Source organism: Giraffa tippelskirchi, chromosome 5 (genome assembly GCF_054371585.1).
Source record: "Giraffa tippelskirchi isolate mGirTip1 chromosome 5, T2T-mGirTip1v1.2.pri, whole genome shotgun sequence".
In the NCBI taxonomy this organism is placed as follows: domain Eukaryota; kingdom Metazoa; phylum Chordata; class Mammalia; order Artiodactyla; family Giraffidae; genus Giraffa; species Giraffa tippelskirchi.
The window spans coordinates 107,024,576-107,044,674 of NC_137279.1; the positions used below are offsets into that span (position 1 = coordinate 107,024,576).

General features: G+C 44.8%; 1 protein-coding gene across 1 annotated transcript in view; it reads left to right on the forward strand.

Moving 5' to 3' along the window:
- The first annotated feature begins 985 nt into the window (after positions 1–985).
- The window catches only part of CASQ2 (calsequestrin 2), a 66,755-nt gene continuing 47,641 nt past the window's right edge, over positions 986–20,099 (forward strand). Inside the window, exon 1 of the mRNA XM_081493319.1 lies at positions 986–1,389. Coding sequence (XP_081349445.1) covers positions 1,078–1,389 — 312 coding nt within the window. The 5' untranslated portion in view covers positions 986–1,077. The remainder of the gene's footprint in view (positions 1,390–20,099) is intronic.

The following is a 20,099-nucleotide window of genomic DNA, read 5'->3' on the forward strand; positions in this document are numbered from 1 at the left end:
AGCGGGGGTGGAGGTGATGGATGGAGAATCAGAGAGGGTAAGTGACCCTCCAAAGTCCATTCAGCCATTAAGAAGCAGAGCATGGATTTGAACTCAGACCTGTCTGGCTTCTGGACTCTCTACAGCAGTCTGTCTCTAATGAAGAGGAAAGGGGCAAAAATGATACATTGGGGGTTAATGTTAAAAAAAAGAAGATGACAGGCATGATAGTGAAAAGCCTAAGAAGGTTTCTAAGGAAGATAGTTGAACTTTTACAATATTTAATTTTATAATGGGGCAGGATCTCCTGGTGTCAGCAACGTTAAGCCATGAGCAGGGGCAGAAGGAGAACAACTGTGACCCTGGTGGGCTGGGGTCTCTGGATCTCTTTCCACTGAGGAAGGGTGACCCTAGATCCCTTGCTCAGTGACCAGTAGAGCCGTGGGGGACACGGCCCAGCGGCCAGCCAGGGGAAGGCAGGTGCAGAACGTCAAGTCCACCTGGGGGTCGGGCTGGTCCCCAGGTCAGCGGTGAGTAGGCGGGGTAGAGGGGGATGAGCAGCCTACCAGGAAGGGACAGGCTGACACCATTCCCTGGGATAATGGACTGATTCAATAGCATCTGAGTGACCCCTGCACATCCACACATCACAATCCCATGTCTCCCTCCCCTCCTTTTGTCCTCCTCCCTCCGAGTGAATTTCTCTCCTCTGACCTTCCTGGCCTCCGTATTTCATGTGCGCATGTTCCCCTGTCTCCCTCCTGCCTCCTCCCTCTCCACCAGCCTGACAAACTGTATCAGCGAATCCCTCAACAGGGCCATATCTAACTTTTTTATTCATCGCATGATTTATTTTTAGCCTGAAACAACTGCATCCTAAAAATGGAGTTCCAGATGAGACACGGGCTGGGCAGAGCTATGCAAGCTATCTGGGGCTGGGCGGTCCAGCCTGGCTCCGGTTCCACGCACGCATGGGTGTGAGCCTCTGCTTGCTTTGTCTGAGCCCACAGCGACAGTCAGCAGCCTGCAGAGGTGAAGACGGGGCTCTCGGGCCCAGAGAGGGCCAAGGAGAGAGACCAGATCAGCCTCTCTGCTCCCATGACTCCCAGCAAGTCCTCTAAGGCTCCATTCACTTTCCTACCATCAGCGTTTCTGGGAAAGAAAAATTTTGCCCAGATGAAGAGCGCCCACCTGTTTGTGGTGGGGGTCTACCTGCTGTCCTCCTGCAGGGCAGAGGAGGGACTGAACTTCCCCACCTATGATGGCAAGGACCGCGTGGTCAGTCTAACCGAGAAGAACTTCAAGCAGGTTTTGAAGAAATATGACTTGCTCTGCCTCTACTACCATGAGCCCCTATCTTCAGATAAAGTCGTGCAGAAACAGTTCCAGCTGAAAGAAATCGTGCTGGAGGTGAGTGGGAGGGGGCCCTCGGACCACGTCGTCCAAGGAGGTGGGAACTGGCCCGTGATCAGGATGTGGGGACCCCAGGGTGCTAAGACTATATCCTGAAGTCTTGCCCCATTTCAATCTCATACAAAACTGGAAATCTTGCAAAGCTAGGATGTGTGAAAAACAGAGGTGTGTTCAGACCCTTCAGACAGGATAAGTGAACGTGCTGCACACTGCATTGCTTGTCGTTGTTGTTTAGTTGCTAAGTCGTGTCTGACTCCTTTGCGACCCCACGGACTATAGCCTGCCAGCCTCCTCTGTGCATGGGATTCTCCAGGCAAGACTACTGGAGTGGGTTGCCATTCCCTTCTCCAGGGGATCTTCCTGACCTAGGGCTTGAACCCACGTCTTCTGTATTGGCAGGAGGATTCTTTACACTGAGCCACCAGGGAAGTCTGCCCAATGCATTATAGTGTGTAAAGATGTAAAGTCTATCAGCTGATGGCCCTCTTGATTCCTCAAGGGCAACGGTTCCAGCCACTCTTTTCCTGAGAATGTTAAAGCTATTGTTAAAAAGCCTGAATGACATGAAATTCAGGGTTATGGGCAGGCTTCATTCGGTGTACTAGTTTCCTACTCTTTGTTCTTGTAAGTCTGCCCACGATCTTGGGGCAGCAGAAGCCATTTGACCTTGCTTCTGTTTGTGGGTCAGCTGGGGAGCACCACTAAGCCATGCTCCTCTCTTGGGATTCGGTATCTGTCAACATCACACACTGGAGATGGGGAAGATCTTGGCTGCATGTTCATTACGGGAGTATTTCTTTTTCTCAGAAATTTCTTGGTGTGCGTTCAGGGAAGATGCTGAAGTTAGTTCTTATTCTGTCTGCATTACGTGGCCTCTCTGTGAAACTGGCACCGGGGCTGATTCTCTAATCCCATGTGAGTGACCCAGGAACTCCTCCCGTAGCTCCTCCTGGACAGTTTCAGATCAGTTACTCTCAGGAGCACCTGGGAGTGCCAAGAATTCTAGTAAGCACCGAGATCCCTTATCAGTCCCCAGGCTTGGCTCAGCCCATGCACCTATTTGCAAAAAGAACTATTGGAGAACTATAGCAGTTTATTAACCAGCCCTACCAGAAAGCTCAGCTACATCAGATGCCTTTTCGTTCTTTTTCTTTCAGTTTTATTGAAACTGACATACATTATAATCAAATACTTTGATGAACAGAATTATCATACAAAACCCATGTGGATTTTAGTTCTCAAAAAAAAATTGACTAGAAGAAAATCCAGGCTTCCCAGGCAGCGCAGTGGTAAAGAATCTACCTGCCAATGTAGGAGATTTGGGTTTGATCTCTGGGTCAGGAAGATCCCCTACAGAAGGAAATAGCAACCCACTCCAGTATTCTTGCCCGGGAAACTCCATGGGCAGAGGAACCTGGTGGGCAACAGTCCATGGGGTCACAAAGAGTAGGACACGACCAAGCACATAATAAAATCCATAAAAACCATCCCAAACACATCAAAATATCTTTGATAATTTAAAAAGTATTGCAGAATCCTGTGTCTCTCAATCATCATACACATATCTATTTTCAGAGGATTTATATATGGCAGCATGGTCATTACAGAGAGCTCTGGTGGACAAAAAACTAAGCATTTTAAAAATATTACCATACCCATTATCTTTTTCCTCAGGCTCTATTCTGGGGCCTGAACATGGAAGTTCAGTTCCCTCTGTGAGTTATAAGGAAGGAAAAAGCAGAGACAGTTATTAGGTCTTTGTACTATATATACAGGAAAATCGCAGGCTAGAAAAAAACCAGGACATACAGCACAGCTGCTGCTCAGCCCAAGAAATCCTCACTCACATTACCATCTCCATCTCAAACTGCCCTACTCAATCATAGTGTCAATTTTATGAAAAGTTAACTGAAGGCACAAGGACTCTACCATATATGCTCACCACTGTCAACTTAGCCTAGAACTCAAAAAGTGCCGGTGCAAGCAATGATCCGAATTTCTGATTCACACACACACACACACACACACACACACACACACACACATTCTCCCTCAAAGACAAATTCTGTGCTCCCAAGCAAAATCCTGAGAAGGGACTGTGCCCTGGACTCACATCCTTCCAGCCACCTTTGATCCAGGAATGCCCAGCAGAGACTGACAAGGTGTAGGTTCAGCACAGGAGGTGGTTTGATGCCCCACAGGCTCCTAAATCCTTAGGGAAAGAGATCACAGAACTTGGAGTCCAGAGATCTGGATTTATATCCTGGCTTTGCCTCTACTGGGCACACGACATAGGGCAGGTTACTTAACTTCTCTGCACCCCATTTTCTCATCTATAAATCTGGAAAAATAATAATTGTCCAACAGGCTTATGGGATGATTAATAATAATCAACATTTATTGAATGCTTTCTGTGAGCAGGGATTGTCCTAAGCACTTTGTATGTGTAGCTGGTTTGAGCCTTGTAGTATTTCTCTGATGTAGGTACAGTTGCCACCCCCATCTTCAGATGGGGAAACTGAGGCACAGAGAGGCTAAGTTGCCCAAGGCCGTTCAACTAGTGTAGGTGAAGGCAGTTTTAGTCCCTATACTGCCTTACTGCTAGAATCAAATGAGACGATGTACAAGTTGCTGGTGGATACCCTCTTCAGGATTGTTTCAAGAGTCTTCCTTAAATAGAGTGCTCAGACTGTGGGCCTGGGCCTGATGATGCCAGCCATATCAGCAACAGGGTTGAGAAGCACAGAGTCCCAGAAGAGGCACTGCTCATACAAATATCCAAACCCTGGAGGAGGCTGGGCTGCCTCCGTGAGGGTTGGGGAGGAAGGGGGGCCTTTGCCGAGATACCTGTCAGGTGCAGGCCATTCCTCAGAATCCAGGACAAGACTGGTTCCAGGAATCCCAGGAATGGTTAAGAGAGGGTGGGTGTGAACCTCTAAATTTTCTTCATGGTCAAAAAAGCCCATTTTTGTCTTCTTAATTCCCTGGACTCTCAACAAACGCTAAGGAAAATATCCTGCCAGTTCCAGGGCTGTGTATGTGCAAAAGAGGAGGCGAGGAGGCAGTTCCCAGGGTGCATCCACAGGCAGTGAAATCTCAGCCCAGGGCAGACAGCACAGGAAGGGTGGGGTTCCTTTCCTCTGAACAGTTTAGGAAGGTGGTTTCCCATACTTTCAATCATAGCTCACTGTGACTTAGTGTGTACAGAACATACATACACAAATGAAACAACAGTTTCACAAGACAACGCATTATTATTTGGGGAGCAGTTGGATCAAAAATTCTTTTGTCTTCTTTCTTATTATTCTTTTCTATACTTCTGTTGTATTTCATTTAAAAAACATATTGATCTCAATCTATTAAATTGATCTCCCTCCCCAATGATGTTGCCACCCCCAAGTTGATAAACCTGGAGAATTTCTAAAGGTTAGAAGGTGAAGAATTAGAAGTTCACAACTCATCGCATAAGGGCCATCCCTGACCTAAATGGGGAAAACTTCCAAAAAAGAGGGGATATATGTAAACATACACCTGGTTCTGGAGAAGGAAATGGCAACCCACTCCAGTATTCTTGCCTAGAGAATTCCGTGGACAGAGGAACCTGGTGGGCTGCTGTCCTTAGGGTCGCACAGAGTCAGACACCAGTGAAGCGAATTAGCATGCATGCATGCATTGGAGAAGGAAATGGCAACCCACTCCATTGTTCTTGCCTGGAGAATCCCAGGGACAGAGGAGCCTGGTGGGCTGCTGTCTATGGGGTCGCACAGAGTCGGACACGACTGAAGCGACTTAGCAGCAGCAGCATAGCTGGTTCACTTTGCTCTATGGAAGAAACTAACACGACATTGTAAAGCACCTATTCTTCTTCTTGTTGTTGTTAAGTCGCTAAGTCAGGGTCTGACTCTTTTGTGACCCCATGGATTGTAGCCCGCCAGGCTCCTCTGTTCAGCTACACTCTAATAAAAATTAATTTTAAAAAAGGGCCATCCATTCTGATAAAAATCCAAAGATACTATGGTCAGTGTTTTGTCTGTTCGTTTAAGGATTGATATTGAAATACCTAGAAATAGCCCCATCCACAGGGTAAGGAGGTCACTGCCTGACTCGGGGCCTTGAAATGCCCATCAATTAGTCTTACATCTGCCACTTACTCTAGGTTGGGCCTGGGGGTGCACGCTGTGGATACAGGGAACATGAAACACTCAGGCGGCTTACAGCCTAATGTGGAAATTACAAAGAAATACTAATGAAAAGCCACAGTGCAAGGGAGTCACTGTAATAGTAGGGCAACATAAGCTCCTCTGGGAGTGCAGAGGAAAGAGGAAATGCCCTGCTCTCTGGGAGACACGTGGAAGGCATGACAAAGAAGAATTGGTTTGTGAAAATAAATAGAGTTTAATAGGCAAAGAAGCAAGGGTGGGGAAGGGAAATCCAGGAGCTAAGATTCTGACAACTCCGAAATCTTTTCCAACTTGATCTCTTTTCCCTAAAATTTGGCCACAACGGCCTCGTTCCTTTAGGTAAATTTTTTATCCCTATTTAGTCAAGCCCTTCTGCAAGAGATAGTCTTTTACGATATTGCCATTCACTTACACTTCCATCTGATCAAGGTTGAGTTCTATGTGAAAGCAGGGTTTGATAAGCGGAAGAGAAGAAAGGGAAGAATGTGAGGCCATTAAAAGCTTAGGGAGAGGGACGTCCCTGGTGGTCCAGTGGCTAAGTCTCTACACTCCCAATGCAGGTGGCCCAATTTCGATCCCTGGTGGGAGAACTATATCCTACATGTCTCAACTGAGAGTTTGTATACTGCAACTAAGATCCATCACAGCCAAATTTTAAAAATAATGAATTTTTTACAAACTTAGTCATAAAAAGGGCAAGTGATATGGCACCGGGAGGCCACACTCAAACTCTGCTTTGCATTTGACTGGAATCTACCTCTCGAAGACCCCAGGGTTGGTGCCATGTACGTAGCTCCATAAAGATGCTCTGTAAATGTTTGTTGAATGAATGTCTGATATGTTAGAGCTCAAAAGAACTTCAGGAACCATCTAGATTGTTCTGAACCCCTCATGTCATAGATGTGGCCTTGCAGTGATGTGATTTACACAGCTGGCAATCCTGACTCTTGGTGGAGCACCTCATCCACAAAATAACACACTCTCACGCAGGAGTGTGAGATGATGTGGACAAAGAAAAAGCACCCCGAAATAAACATGGCTAGTGTTCTGATAGAGTTCTTTCCAGTATTGTTTTTCTATGCATAAAAACACACTTTCAAATTAGATGTATACCAGTTTTACTTCCTGCTTTTTTCATTTCAGTATATTGTGAGTGCCCCTATGTCACTAAGTGGTTTTAAATTCTTGGCAAACATGATGTTAATATTGGCATAGGATTCCACTATATGATCATACATATTTTTAAAATAATTTTTCTATTTTTTCCTTTTAATTAAAAAAAAAAACTATTGGAGTATAGCTGATTTGCAATGTTGTGTTAGTTTCAGGTGTACTGTGCAAAGTGAATCAGTTGTACATAAACGTATATCCACTCTTTTTCAGATTATTTTCCCATATAGGCCATTACACAATTTCTCTATTTTTGGATACTGGCACAATATTCAGGGTTTTAAAAATCTTTGCCTATTGATATTTTTATTGTTTTAGTGGACATTCTTTGATTTCTAGCTGGATTGAATTTTTCATGAAATTATTTGACACTTACATTTTTTCTTATTTTTCTATGCCTTGTCCCCATTTTTTTCTATTGAGATATCAACTCAGATTATAAAGGGAGTTGCAATTTTGTATGCTATTTCCTTCAGCTTCAGCAAAGTCAGCAAATGTAGTCATGCCTCACTGGCCAAACCCTATTGGTACTACAGGACTCAGAGACTCAAGACGAGGACACAGGCAATGAATGTGATTCCTCCTTGCTTCTCTGGTGCCAGCTTCTACTTTCGCCTTGAAACAAGTGCTGCTCCTATCACGTTCTATAAATACTGCAGAGAAAGTCCTCTGACATCTGACATCACTGACCTCTCTCGGGTTGAAATGCTAGAGAGGTGGTGTGCTCTAAAATGGGCTTCCAAATCAGAGAGGCCTGGGTCCAGTTCCCGAGGAAGAAGTCTGTCTGCATTCAGGTTCCTCACGTGTGATGTGTCTGTGTGAGTCCTGTGGGAGCAACTAAAGACACCAACCTGTAACGAATATATACATTTACTGGAATTTTCCTCAGGCAAGTGAGTGAGTGTTTCAGAACATGGAAATTCTTACTGTGAATCCATGAATAGAAATATTCATTTATCAGTATTCATTCATACCTGTTGCTAAGGCAGGCTGTCAGTAACTGTAGCATGAATGAAAGAATGAATCAGTCACTGAATGGATGGTGAACGAGTGATGCTTTCCACACGGTAAACAGTAAAAATTCATTCATTTGTTTAGGGTGATGAACTGGCAGGTACTGGCAGGCAACCTGGGGTCCTGAAGCAGAAATAGTTAAATCATCCTGGTAGTTGTCCGCTGGGTTGACCAGATGCCCCTGTTGTTTCTCAGGAGGTGTAGGACTGCTTTGTAGAATTCTCCCTGCAGGGTTTTCTGCTCTTTCTGCTTGAGGAGGTCCCCACCATAAAGGGGCTGCCATCCCCATACATGACCTGGCCAGGAGCTCTCTCCCAGGCCCTCCCAGATATCAAATGGCAGGATCACTACCTAAAAATTATTGGAAATAACCTGTCTGCCAACAGTAAGGGTTACTGCTATGACTGATTTTCCACTGCTGGTAAACAGGCTGTGTGTGTGTGTGTGTGTGTGTGTGTGTGTGTGTTCAGTTGCTTCAGTCCTATTCAACTCTGTGCAACCCCATGGACTGTAGCGCGCCAGGCTCCTCTGTCCATGGAATTCTCTAGGCACGAATACTAGAGTGGGTTGCCATGCCCTCCTCCAGGGGATTTGCCTGACCCAGGGATCAAAACCGTGTCTCCTGCATCTCCTACACTGCAGACAGATTCTTTACCACTAAGCCACCTGGGAAACCCCTGGTGAACAGGCTATTTCCCAATAATTTTCTTTTTACCTTTTTAAACAAAATTTTTATTGGAGTACAGTTGTTTTACAAGATTGTGTCATTTTCTGCTGTACTGCAAAGTGAATCAGCCGTACATATTCAAATACCCCTCTTTCTTAAGGATTTTCTTCCCATTTAGGTCACTACAGAGCACTGAGTGGAGTTCCCTGTGCCATACAGTAGGTTCTCATTAGCTATATATTTTCCACATTGTGTGTGTATACACACACACACACACACACACACACACACACACACACACACACATATATGTCAATCGCAATCTCCCAATTCATCCCATCACTGTTTCCCTTGCTTGGTGTCCATACATTTGTTCTCTACCTCTGTCTTTATTTCTACTTTGCAAATAGGTTTATCTGTACCATTTTTCTAGATTCCACACATAAATGTTAATAAACAATATTTGTTTTTCTCTTTCTGACATTCTTCACTGTGTAAGACAGGCTCTAGGTCCATCCACGTCTATACAAATGACACATTTTGTTCCTTTGAATGGCTGAGTAATATTCTATTGCATATATACACCATTATCTTCTGTATCCATTCCTCTGTTGATGGACATTAGGTTGCTTCCATGTCTTGGCTATTGTAAACAGTGCTGTAATAAACACTGGAGTGCACTTGTCTCTTGGAATTATGGTTTTCTCCAAGTATATGCCCAGGACTGGGATTGCTGGGTCATATGGTAGTTCTATTTTTAGTTTTTGAAGGAACCTTCATATTGTTCCCCATAGTGGCTGTATCAATTTACATTCCCAGCAACAGTGTGAGAGGGTTCCCTTTTCTCCACACCCTCTCTAGCATTTATTGTTTGTAGATTTTTTTGATGATGGCCATTCTGACCAGTGGGAGGTGATAACCTCATTGTAGCTTTGATTTGCATTTCCCTAATAATTAGTAATGTTGAGAATCTTTTTGTGTTCCTCTTGGCCAGTTATGTCTGTCTTCTTTAGAGAAATGTCTATTTAGGTCTTCTGCCCATTTTTTGATTAGATTGCTTTTTTGTTTTTTTAATTGAGCTGCATGACCTGTTTGTATATTCTGGAGATTAATCTCTTTCCAGTTGCAGATAATTTGTATTTTGTATTTTTGTTAATATAGTTTTATTTATTTATTTATTTTTGGCTGTGCTGGGTATTCGTTGCTTCCAGGGCTATCCTTCATTGAGGTGTGAGGGCTTCTCACTGTGGTGGCTTCTCTTGTTGCGGAGCACAGGCTCGAGGCAAGCAGGCTTCAGTAGTTGCAGTGTGTGGGCTCAGTCGTTGTGGCTGGCAGGCTCTAGAGCACAAGCTCAGTAGCTGCGGCACACAGGCTTAGCTGTTCCGTGGCATGTGGGATCTTCCCAGACCAGGGATTGAACTCATGTCTCCTGCATTGGCAGGCGGATTCTTTACCACTGAGCCATCAGGGAAGCTCTGCAAATAATTTTTAGAGGTGGTTCTAGCACAGATCATCCATTAGGCCCTATGGGAAGGAGAAGGCTGGTTCCATAATCTGTGGCAGAACTAAGAAGTGACTCCTGTGCAATACAGGCCTCTGGGTTCTGCTAAGTGTCTTAATGCCATTGCTCTCAGATTGTCAAGGTCCTCAACAGACTGAGCTCCCTTTTCTATTCAGGTCTCAGTCTCCTAATCAATCTGTGTATCAGTGAGAATATCTTTGGTGAGGTGACTGCAGCCTCTTTAGACTCTGTCATGTGTCCAGTGTTGCTGACATGACTCTTGTGCACGACCATCCTCGTGTATCCAACATCAGATGAGATCGAAGTACTTAGGCAAAGCAGACAGCTATGGGTCAGGGTAACTGAACTTCTTTTCCATTTACTATTTGATCTGGGCAAGTCACGAATATGCATCGCATTTTACTCATCTAAAAAAATTGGCTATGCCCTTTCTACCTTAGTGAATTAAAAGAATTAAATGAATAAAAATTCCCAGTAAAATTATAAGAAGCTGTACAAGTGTCAGGTGTTATTTCTTTGTTATGTTGGTTACTACTAGGAAATTAATCTATATAGAATGCTGAGGGCCTGAAATACAGCTGGTGCTTATCAAATGTTAATTCCCTTCACCTGTCACTTGAAATGCAGCCCATGTTCTTGGCCAGTTGTGGTAGTTCTTAACCTTGGCTGCACGTAGGACTCAACCTAAGGAGTTTTAAAAATTGTTCAGTCAGTCAGTTGTGTCTGACTCTTTGCTATCCCATGGACTGCAGCTCGCCAGGCTTCCCTGTCCTTCACTATCTCCCAGAGCTTGCTTGAAGTTATGTCCATTGAGTCAATGATGCTATCCAACCATCTCATCTTCTGTTGCCCCCTTCTCCTCCTGCCCTCAATCTTTCCCAGCATCAGGATCTTTTCCAGTGAGTCAGCTCTTCCCATCAGGTGGCCAAAGTACTGGAGCTTCAGATTCAGCATCAGTCCTTCCAATGAAAATTCAGGGTTGATTTCCTTTAGGACTGACTGGTTTGATCTCCTTACAGTCCAAGGGATTCTCAAGAGTCTTCTCCTGCACCACAGTTTGAAAGCATCAATTCTTCAGCACTCAGCCTTCTTTATGGTCCAACTCTTGCATCTGTATATGACTACTGGAAAAATCATAACTTTGACTGTACGGACTTTTGCCAGCAAAGTAATGTCTCTGCTTTGTTATACTGTCCAGGTTGTCATAGCTTTTCTTCCAAGGAGCAAGCGTCTTTTAATTTCATGGCTGCAGTCACTGTCTGCAGTGATTTTGGAGCCCAAGAAAATAAAGTCTTTCACTGTTTTCATTTTTTACCCCATCTATTTGCTATGAAGTGATGGGATCAGATGTCATGATCTTAGGTTTTTGAATGTTGAGTTTTAAGCCAGCTTTTTCACTTTCTGCTTTCAACTTCATCACGAGGCTCTTTAGTTCCTCTTTGCTTTTTGCCATTAGGGTGGTGTCATCTTCGTATCTGAGGTTATTGATATTTCTCCCGGCAATCTTGACTCCAGCTTATGCTTTATCCAGCCTGGCACTTTGCATGATGTACTCTGCGTATAATTTAAATAAGCAGGGTGACAATATACAGCCTTGACATATTCCTTCCCCAAGTTTGAACAAGTCCATTGTTCCATGCCTGGTTCTAACTGTTGCTTTTTGAACAGTGTACAGTTTCTCAGGAGGAAGATCAGGTGGTCTGGTATTCCAATCTCTTTAGGAATTTTCCACAGTTTGTTGTGATCTGCACAGTCAAAGGCTTTAGTGTAGTCTGTGAAGCAGAAGTACATGTTTTTCTGGAATTCTCTTGCTTTTTGGATGATCCAACAGATGTTGGCAATTTGATCTCTGGTTCTCTGCCTTTTCTAAATCCAGATTGTACATCTGGAAATGCTCCATTCACGTACAGTTGAAGCCTAGCTTGAAGGATATTGAGCATTATAGCATGTGAAATGAATGAAATTATGCAGTAGTCTGAACATTCTTTGGCATTGCCCTTCTTTGGGATTGGAACGAAAACTGACCCTTTTCAGTCCTGTGGCCACTGTTGAGTTTTCCAAATTTGCTGGCATATTAAGTGCAGCATGTTAACAGCATCATCTTTTAGGATTTAAATAGCTCAGCTGAAACCCTGTCATCTCCACTAGCTTTGTTCATAGTAATGCTTCTGGGTCTTATTCCCCTAGACACTGATTTAATTGGTCATGGGGAAAGGATGATATCCAGGTGGTAGCTTCTAAAAGGTCTCTGGGTGATTCTAATGTGCAGCCAAGTTTGTGGACCACTTGAGGCTTGATGCTGAAAATTTGGTCGGCAGACCACACCAGCAACAATGGTATCACCTGAATACTTGTTACATTTCAACAGGATCTTTTGGTGATTCATAGGTATGTGAAAGTTTTCAAAGCACCGTACTGGTCTGTTGGATTGGAGAAATTTTCCAGATGCCCAGAATCATGTTGCACCTGCTTGACCTTTGGCCTGCTGACTCTCCTGAATGACAATGGACATGTCAGCATTCCTCTGATTTGGAGAACTGCTGAGATGTTAACTTGGTCTGGGGCTGTGGGGATTCAGGTCTGCTCTGGGACTCAGCTAGGTCTCCCAGTCTTCTCCCATGGTCCCTTCACTCACACCATCAGTGATTAATACTTGGACCTCCTTAGAAGGAGAGAATCTGGGCTCATGTGATGCTTCCCCCTCTTTGAGAGGTTTCCAGGAGAGTTACAAGGGTTTCTAAGGCCAGATCAGAAGGTGCCTTTCTAAGGAATCTTAGGTCAAGGTCCAGGATTTACCCTCGGAAAGGGAGGAAAAGCATCTATTTGGTTGCCATGTCACAATGCCCTTTTCTCCAAAAGAGATGACAAATTTGAGCATCTTGGAGGTATATGAATATGGGACACTAAGATGTTAGCATATTTAACAGGAAAGTATGGGAAAGCTGTTCAGGGCAAACTGATGAGTGTTCTATAATGTGGAACTAGGTTCTGGGCTTCCTTGGTGCATCAGTGGTAAAGAATTCGCCTGACAATGCAGGAGAGTTGGGTTCGATCCCTGGGTTGGGAAGATCCCCTGAAGGAGGAAATGGCAACCCACTCTAGTATTCTTGTCTGAAAAATCCCAGGCTACAGTGCATGGGGTCACAGAGAGTCAGACACGACTGAGTACACACGCACGCACTCAAGCGTTGTGAACACCCCAATAGAAATATTCATTCTTTCATTTATTTGTCAAATATTCATGCACTGCTTACTTAGAAAGTGCAGATGACACGGCTCCTGATAATTCAGGGGTTGGTCTTTTGTTGATAAGAACTCACTTCCTTTAGGTCTATGCTTAAGAGTCATCTTATGAAAGAAGTTATCTCCATGACCACCTCTATATATCACACACTCCAAGCACCCCCTTATCCCCTCAACCTTACCTTATTCTTCTCCATAGCACGTTGCAGAGCGCATATTGTTCGAGATGGTTATAGCATGTAGCACCCACAGAAGCAAAGACTTTGTTCTCTTCATTGCTGTACCCCGGCACCTAGACCAGTGTCTGACTCCAAGTGGCCCCTCAACAGTGTTTGCTGAAGGAATGTTAAATGAACAGAAGAGAAAGAAGGAGTAAGGAAATCACACTTATTACCACTACGAACTTACTGTAAAACATGTCCAATATGGGTGCTTTACATACGTCATTCTGTTGAATTCTTACAACATATTCTCACGTTATGTACAAAGAAATGATTCCCTAGAGTTGAGTGGAAATTTCCCAAAGTCACAAAGCTATAAAATGGCACAGCATGAAGCAGGATTTGAATTCACATCTATTTGTTTCCAAATATTGTGTTCCTTTCACTACACCAAGAAATAGTATAAAGGGGTTGCTTCTTGTTTGTAAGCAGTGCCAACTTACAAAAAGACAAGCGTCTCTAATTTGAATGTAGGATTTTCACTCACATTTGAGCAGGGTTTAGTTTCATAGCTGGACTATGTGTTGAACTGAAGTGGGAGTAAAGGGACTAATGCTTAGCACCTACTTGGTATTTAATAAATGTTGGGTGGGTGGGTGGAGGGGTGGATGGAGGGAAAAGAAGATGGCAAGGAATTATGGATATATTGCTCATATTGGAACTATATTTCTCTTTGATATCCTTTAAAAATTAAATCAATTTTTAAAAAGAGATTCAATAGGAAGATGAAAAATTAAACTGAATCTGTCAGATTCAGGGAACTGTTTGTCATCCTTGCTTAATCCTGCTGAAATATGGGTAAAACAGATTCTTTTTAAAACCATGGGACTCTCAGTCCAAAACACATACACAGCATGGGCATAAACCTCAGGGCTCTCTAAGGCTGTCATTGCCTTCAAACCTATTTAGCACTGGCAAATGTCCCAGTGGTTGCATTTCTAAACCTCAAGAGAGGAAGGCAAAATGAAATTTCTGGAGGCAAGTGAATCCACAGATGGGTTGATGTGGGAACACTGGGCAGAGAATAGCAACACACACAGGATTCAGGTATTTCTTCCAACTGTTCACTGCCCAAAGATGGCATTCTCCAAACTTGCACCTGCTCCACTCTGAAAACTCAGATGAGGTCAGGCTTATTTTGGTTTGGCTTTGAGAATAAGCCCTCCTGATGAGCCAGAGCTCTCAGAAGATGGATGCCCAGGCTCACTCTTAAACTGCACCTTCTCCTAAGACATGTGTGTTTGCTGCGCCCTTCTCAGCAATAAAACTAGAGCCTGGGGTGAGATGTGAAAAGATAAGAAATGCTCAAAGTGCAGGCTGAGTTGATTACAGTTCAAGTCTTTCTTCCATACAGAATTAACAGGGAGATAGAGATTTTACAAAATGGCAAATATACTGTTGATTCAGAAGGTTTTACACCATTGGAAACTTCTCTCACTCTTCCCACCCCCAACAGCCCTCAATAATATTCAAGCCCAAACAGGATAGCTAGTCACTGTATCCTTGAGGAAGACCACCTCACAGTTATACATTTTTAAATGGAGACATGAGAGACCATGAAAGTTACTGCGATGAAAGTATTATAAGGACTACTCTAGTGTAAAGCAGTAAAATACAAACAAACAAAATGTGTTTCAGAATCACAACATTTTCTTTAAAAGCAGCTGCCCTATTTTCTTACAGTTTTAACTTCACTGCTTGGTGTGGAGTATTTTTGCATAATTATCAGCTCAGCCTTAGAATCTAAGACGATTTGTTTCAAAGAATCTGAAAAAGAATGTGTATGTGTGTGTGTGTGTGTATTATATGGGGCTTCCCTGGTGGCTCAGCAGGTAAAGACTCCAGCCGCCAATGCAGCAGACATGAGATGTGGGTTTGATCCCTGGGTGAGGAAGATCCCTTGGAGGAAGACATGGCAAGCCACTCCAGTATGCTTGCCTGGAGAATCCCATGGACAGAGGAGCCTGGTGGGCTATGATCCATAGGGTCGCAAACAGTTAGACATGATTGAAGTGACTTAGCCCACACATGTGTTTTATATATATATGTGTGTGTGTGTGTTATATATTATACATCATATACCTGTATAACTGAATCACTTTGCTATATACCTGAAACTAACACAACACAGTAAATAAACTCTACTTCAATTTTAAAAAATAAAAATAGGACTTAACTGCCAAAATAAAAAGTTTAATCAAAAAAGCCAGTCTCCACAAAGTCTGCATCTGTACAACAAAGCTTCTGAGGTTCCCCTTTCTGTAGACTGGATGTGGTTTGATTCAGATAAGCCATTTCTCTTTGGACAGACACACAGGAACATGGCCAGTGCACCATCTTGCAGAGTGATGGGCTGGGCAGGCCAGAGCCGCTCCTTAGTGCCCAGCGAGCCTGTTCCAGGAGCGTCCGCCTGCTTCCCGGTGCCCCAAGCCAGGCAGGACTCTCCTCACCATCTGCCGTGTGCTGGGCAGGGAGACGGGCCAGCATATACTCCTTCACCCGCCTCTTCCTTACACAGCCCTGGCTCAGCACCCCAAGACCTTCCTTAGCCTGGCCATACACACCTGGCTTCCTGATGAAGGAACCGAGAGCACTTCCCAAACCCAAAAGAAAAAGTGAATACAACCCATCAACAGCAGCCGCACTATGACCCGGCAACATAAGAAGCACACACTTAGGACAGAAACCCTGTGGGTCTGAGTCTTTGCAATGTCCAGACCATGGACTAAGTTCCTGAAGGCCGAGCCTCTTCCTTTGTAGAATAAAGACCACTATCCCCTCATCCCAGGGTTCCTCTGAAGAGAAAAGAGGGGTGTGTGCAAAGTGAACAGCTCATGTCTGGTGCTCAGGAAAGAAATGTTCTAGAATTTATTATGTGAAAGCACATTGAAAATGAACTCTCAGGTTAGCTGTCTGTGCTATTTGTTGTCACTAGTAGATGTCATCAAAATAAACACTACTCAGACATTTCGCAAAGTTTAGCCAAGCAGCAGCAGGCTTCCCTTCTGCTTTTTAATGTTCACTACTGGGGAGACGAGGCACAGAGGCCTGTCTGCCGTCATTTTACAATTAGAAGGTCTGTCCACTGACTGCAGCCTCCAGCCTTCCCTTCGCTTTTATTTCTCCCTTTTTTCATTAGGTGCACCAACCTATGGAAGGTATAGTTAGAAAAGGGACAGTGTCTCCCTGGCTGCAGGAACATGATGGATACTTGGTGGGACTCGTCCAAGGGAGGGGGCTACCAGAGAGTGTGTGCATTTGAGCTGTCAGACTGCTTTTTCACAGGCTCTTGGGAAAAGAACTCTGCTGAGAAAAATTGGAAAAGTGCATGGCCTGGCCCCTAGGTCAGTCAAATCCATTTTTTTAAAAAAATTCCACCGCAATAATATTTTTAGTTTGAAAAAAACAGAAACCTGGCTCAGGAATAGCTTCCCTTAATCAGTCATTTTGGACGTCACAAATGCTACACAGGGAGATTGTACTTGTATGTTAGAACTGTTGTAGAGCAGGGGTTCTCAGTGTGTGTACTTGGGACCAGCAGCATGGGTGTCTCCTGGGACCCTGTCAGACATGCAAATTCATGGGACCCCTCCCAGGCCTCCTGAGTTGAGAATTCTGGGGTGGACCCAGAAATCTGTGTTCTTACAAGGCTTCCCTCCAGGTAATACTGATGCGGGCTCAGGTTCAAGAATCACTAGCTTAGTGTAATGGGGTTACCCTGCAGTGAATTTCTAGGGAACAAACATTCATAAGCACTTGAATACATAGCACTCCTGCAAGAATTAGATCTCATCTTTTCAGATTAGAAAATTGAGATCAGAGATGTTGTGACCTGCCCAGAGTCTCACAGCTGATAAGCAGCAGAGCCAGGATTGGGGCCCAGGTCCCTCTGAGGCCCACGTGAAGGGAGCAGAATGTAATTGATGCAAGTTTGGGCCCTGGGGCCAGAGTGTCATGGCTGGAATCCCAGATCACTTGAGCCCTGTGTGGCTCTGGGCAAGTTGGTTAACCTCTCTGTACCTCTGTTTCCTCATCTCAAACTTATACTTCATGAGAGTTTTGTGAAGATTCAATGAGATCACTCATGTGAGGTGTTGGAGCAGTATCTGGCGTACAGTGAACACTCAATGGATGTTATTTTTATTGTTGTTAAATACTGCTTCTCAGTGTGGTGGAGTGGAATGAACACACAGCAGTGACCTTTGGGTCTTTTCCTTGGCTCTGACCAAGGTGATAGTTCAAAAGTGCCAACAATAAAAACAATCAACAGTGCCCCCCTCCTCCACCCTACTTTCCCTCAAGGCACTTTTAGAAGCCACCAGGTCCAGCCCCAAAAGGCCCCAGTGTTCATCTCATAAAATAGTAGTCCCCCTCCCTCGCCTGCCTCCTGCATGGACACATCATGTGCCAAGCCCCCAGCTATACATAGCCCAGGCCTCATCTGAGGGCGGTGGAAAGTGACAGGAGATTACTGGAGATAAACGTCAGTTCTCCGGTTTCAGGGGAGGACAAGCACAGTAGTGGAGTTGCTTGACATGTGGCCAGATGGTATCAGGGATGGGGGGTCGGAAGAGCCACTTAGCTCTTGGCTTACATGGAGAGAGCAGGGTTGCCGCCAGGGTACTTTTAATGGCTGGTCTGAGGGACACTCACTTGGAGCCAAAATCTGTGACATTTCCCCCCATACTTCTCAGACCTTGATTTTTTTTCAGATTCTTGACCATGCAGAAAGTGAGCCCCTTCAGCTCTCTCCAGTAGGTAAGCAGCCCCTTGTCTCTGCTACCCCACCTTCTTCTGACAATGAAGCAAATTAGTCTTTCTCCACAAGGAGGACAATTCTGGAGAAATGGAACTTTCTTCCTGTTCGTCCCTGGATCAGGGCTGAGATGTCCTACAAAGGGACTGGTCTCGGAGGGACCAGTGTGTATAGACAGACAGGGCACCTCACATGCCTGTCCTCTGAGGCCAGAGGGAACGTGTCCCTGGAGGCTGCTGTGTTTCCCTTCCTTTCATAGCAAACTTCTTGAGCAAGTGATCTACACCTGCTCTACCGCGATCCTGCCACCCACTCATTGGCCTCGCTCTCAGTGCTTTGGCTTCCAGCCCAGCTCCTCTCTAAAGGTCACCCGTGACTTACCATCCTGGAAGGAGAGACCTCAATGGTGGTCCCATCTCCGGGACTCTCTGCAACACTTGATCTGACCACCTGCTTGTTCTTGAGCTTCTTATGGCTATGGTGTCCTGGCACTGCGTTCCTTGTCCTCCTGCTTCTCCCACACACCTCTCTGCCTCCAGGCAGCCTCCTTTTCTCACCTCCTACAAGGCAGCCAGTCCTCGACCCTGTGGTTTTCTCATACACTCTCCTTATACCTTTACCTCTCACTTGCAAAGGTCCTTTGAAACCTCTCCCCTACACTCCAGGTTGGCACCTCCAACTACTGCCTGGATTTCCATGGCCATGAACTCATTGCATCTAAATCCAAGCTGAGAAGCTCAATCGTGGTTCTGGTGTGCCCTCCTGACATCTCTGTTTGTCCTCCACTCTGTTCCCTGGCCGGAGACCTTGGAATCGTCTTGCCTCCTCCTCTCCTTGGTTCCCCTCACCTTCCCTAATTCTCTAAAACCATAAAATGGTTACCAGTCTGGCTAATTCTCAGCCTCTAACTTCATTTCACAGGCTACTTCACCTGCTGCCTTCGCTGGAGACCTGACATCTCCCATTGAGACTCTAGCAGCAGCTTCCCGACTGGTCATCTTCCCTTCCACTTTCCTATCTGTCTTGTCTATGCCCTCAGATCAAAGCTCCCCAAACTCAAATTAACCATACTGTTCTTCTACTCAAGCATCTTCCACATCAGAACTGCCGGTTCTAATGGTCAAAGTCCTTCATGCTCTTTCTCTACCATGCCTTAAGCACACTACTCCTTCCAGCTCCCCTGAGAAGCCCTCTACCTGAGAACAGAAGCCTCTTCCTTTTCACTCACCCTGTGCATTTGCCCCTCCAAACCTTCAAAAACATTTGTGCCATTATTTTCTTCCTCAGATGTCCATGCAGCTCTCCTCTGTCTATTCAGACACACCTCCCCTCTCAAGGTCTAGCTAGCCTCCCTTCTTTCTTCCATTTATTAATTTAATAAACTGATGTTTTGTTTTGTTTTAAACTCTCTTCTCAGGTTCTATACTGGGTGCTGGAGATAGTACACAGAGAAAAACAGGCAGGGACATGGAGCTTACAGGCTCACACACGGATAGTTGACAGACAAATGATCAAACAGTGAATGTGTACTTACTGATACAAAATGAGAAAGGACTGTGAAGGCAAAGCACTACGGACAAGGGTAGAAAGAGCACTCAGTTCAGACCCAGTTCAGAAAGAGCACCAGGGAGTCAGGAAATGCCCTTTGAGTTACTGACATTAATGTGTAGACTTCAAGGAGAAATAGGAGTTGAGGGAAGGATCTTCTAGAAAGAGGAAAGAGCATGCACAGTAGAGGAACATGTTGAGTGTCTTTGTGTAAATAGATCAAGGCGTCCCCACAGGCAGCTGCAGTCCGTGCCTTGCCCTAGGACTTGGGAGCATAGCTGAACGAGGTGATCCTGGGCAAAGACTTCCTGATCCGGGAAAGAACTTGCTGTTTTGAGGAACTGAAAATGATGAGTTAGTAAGAGGCAGAGTGGCCCCAAATGAG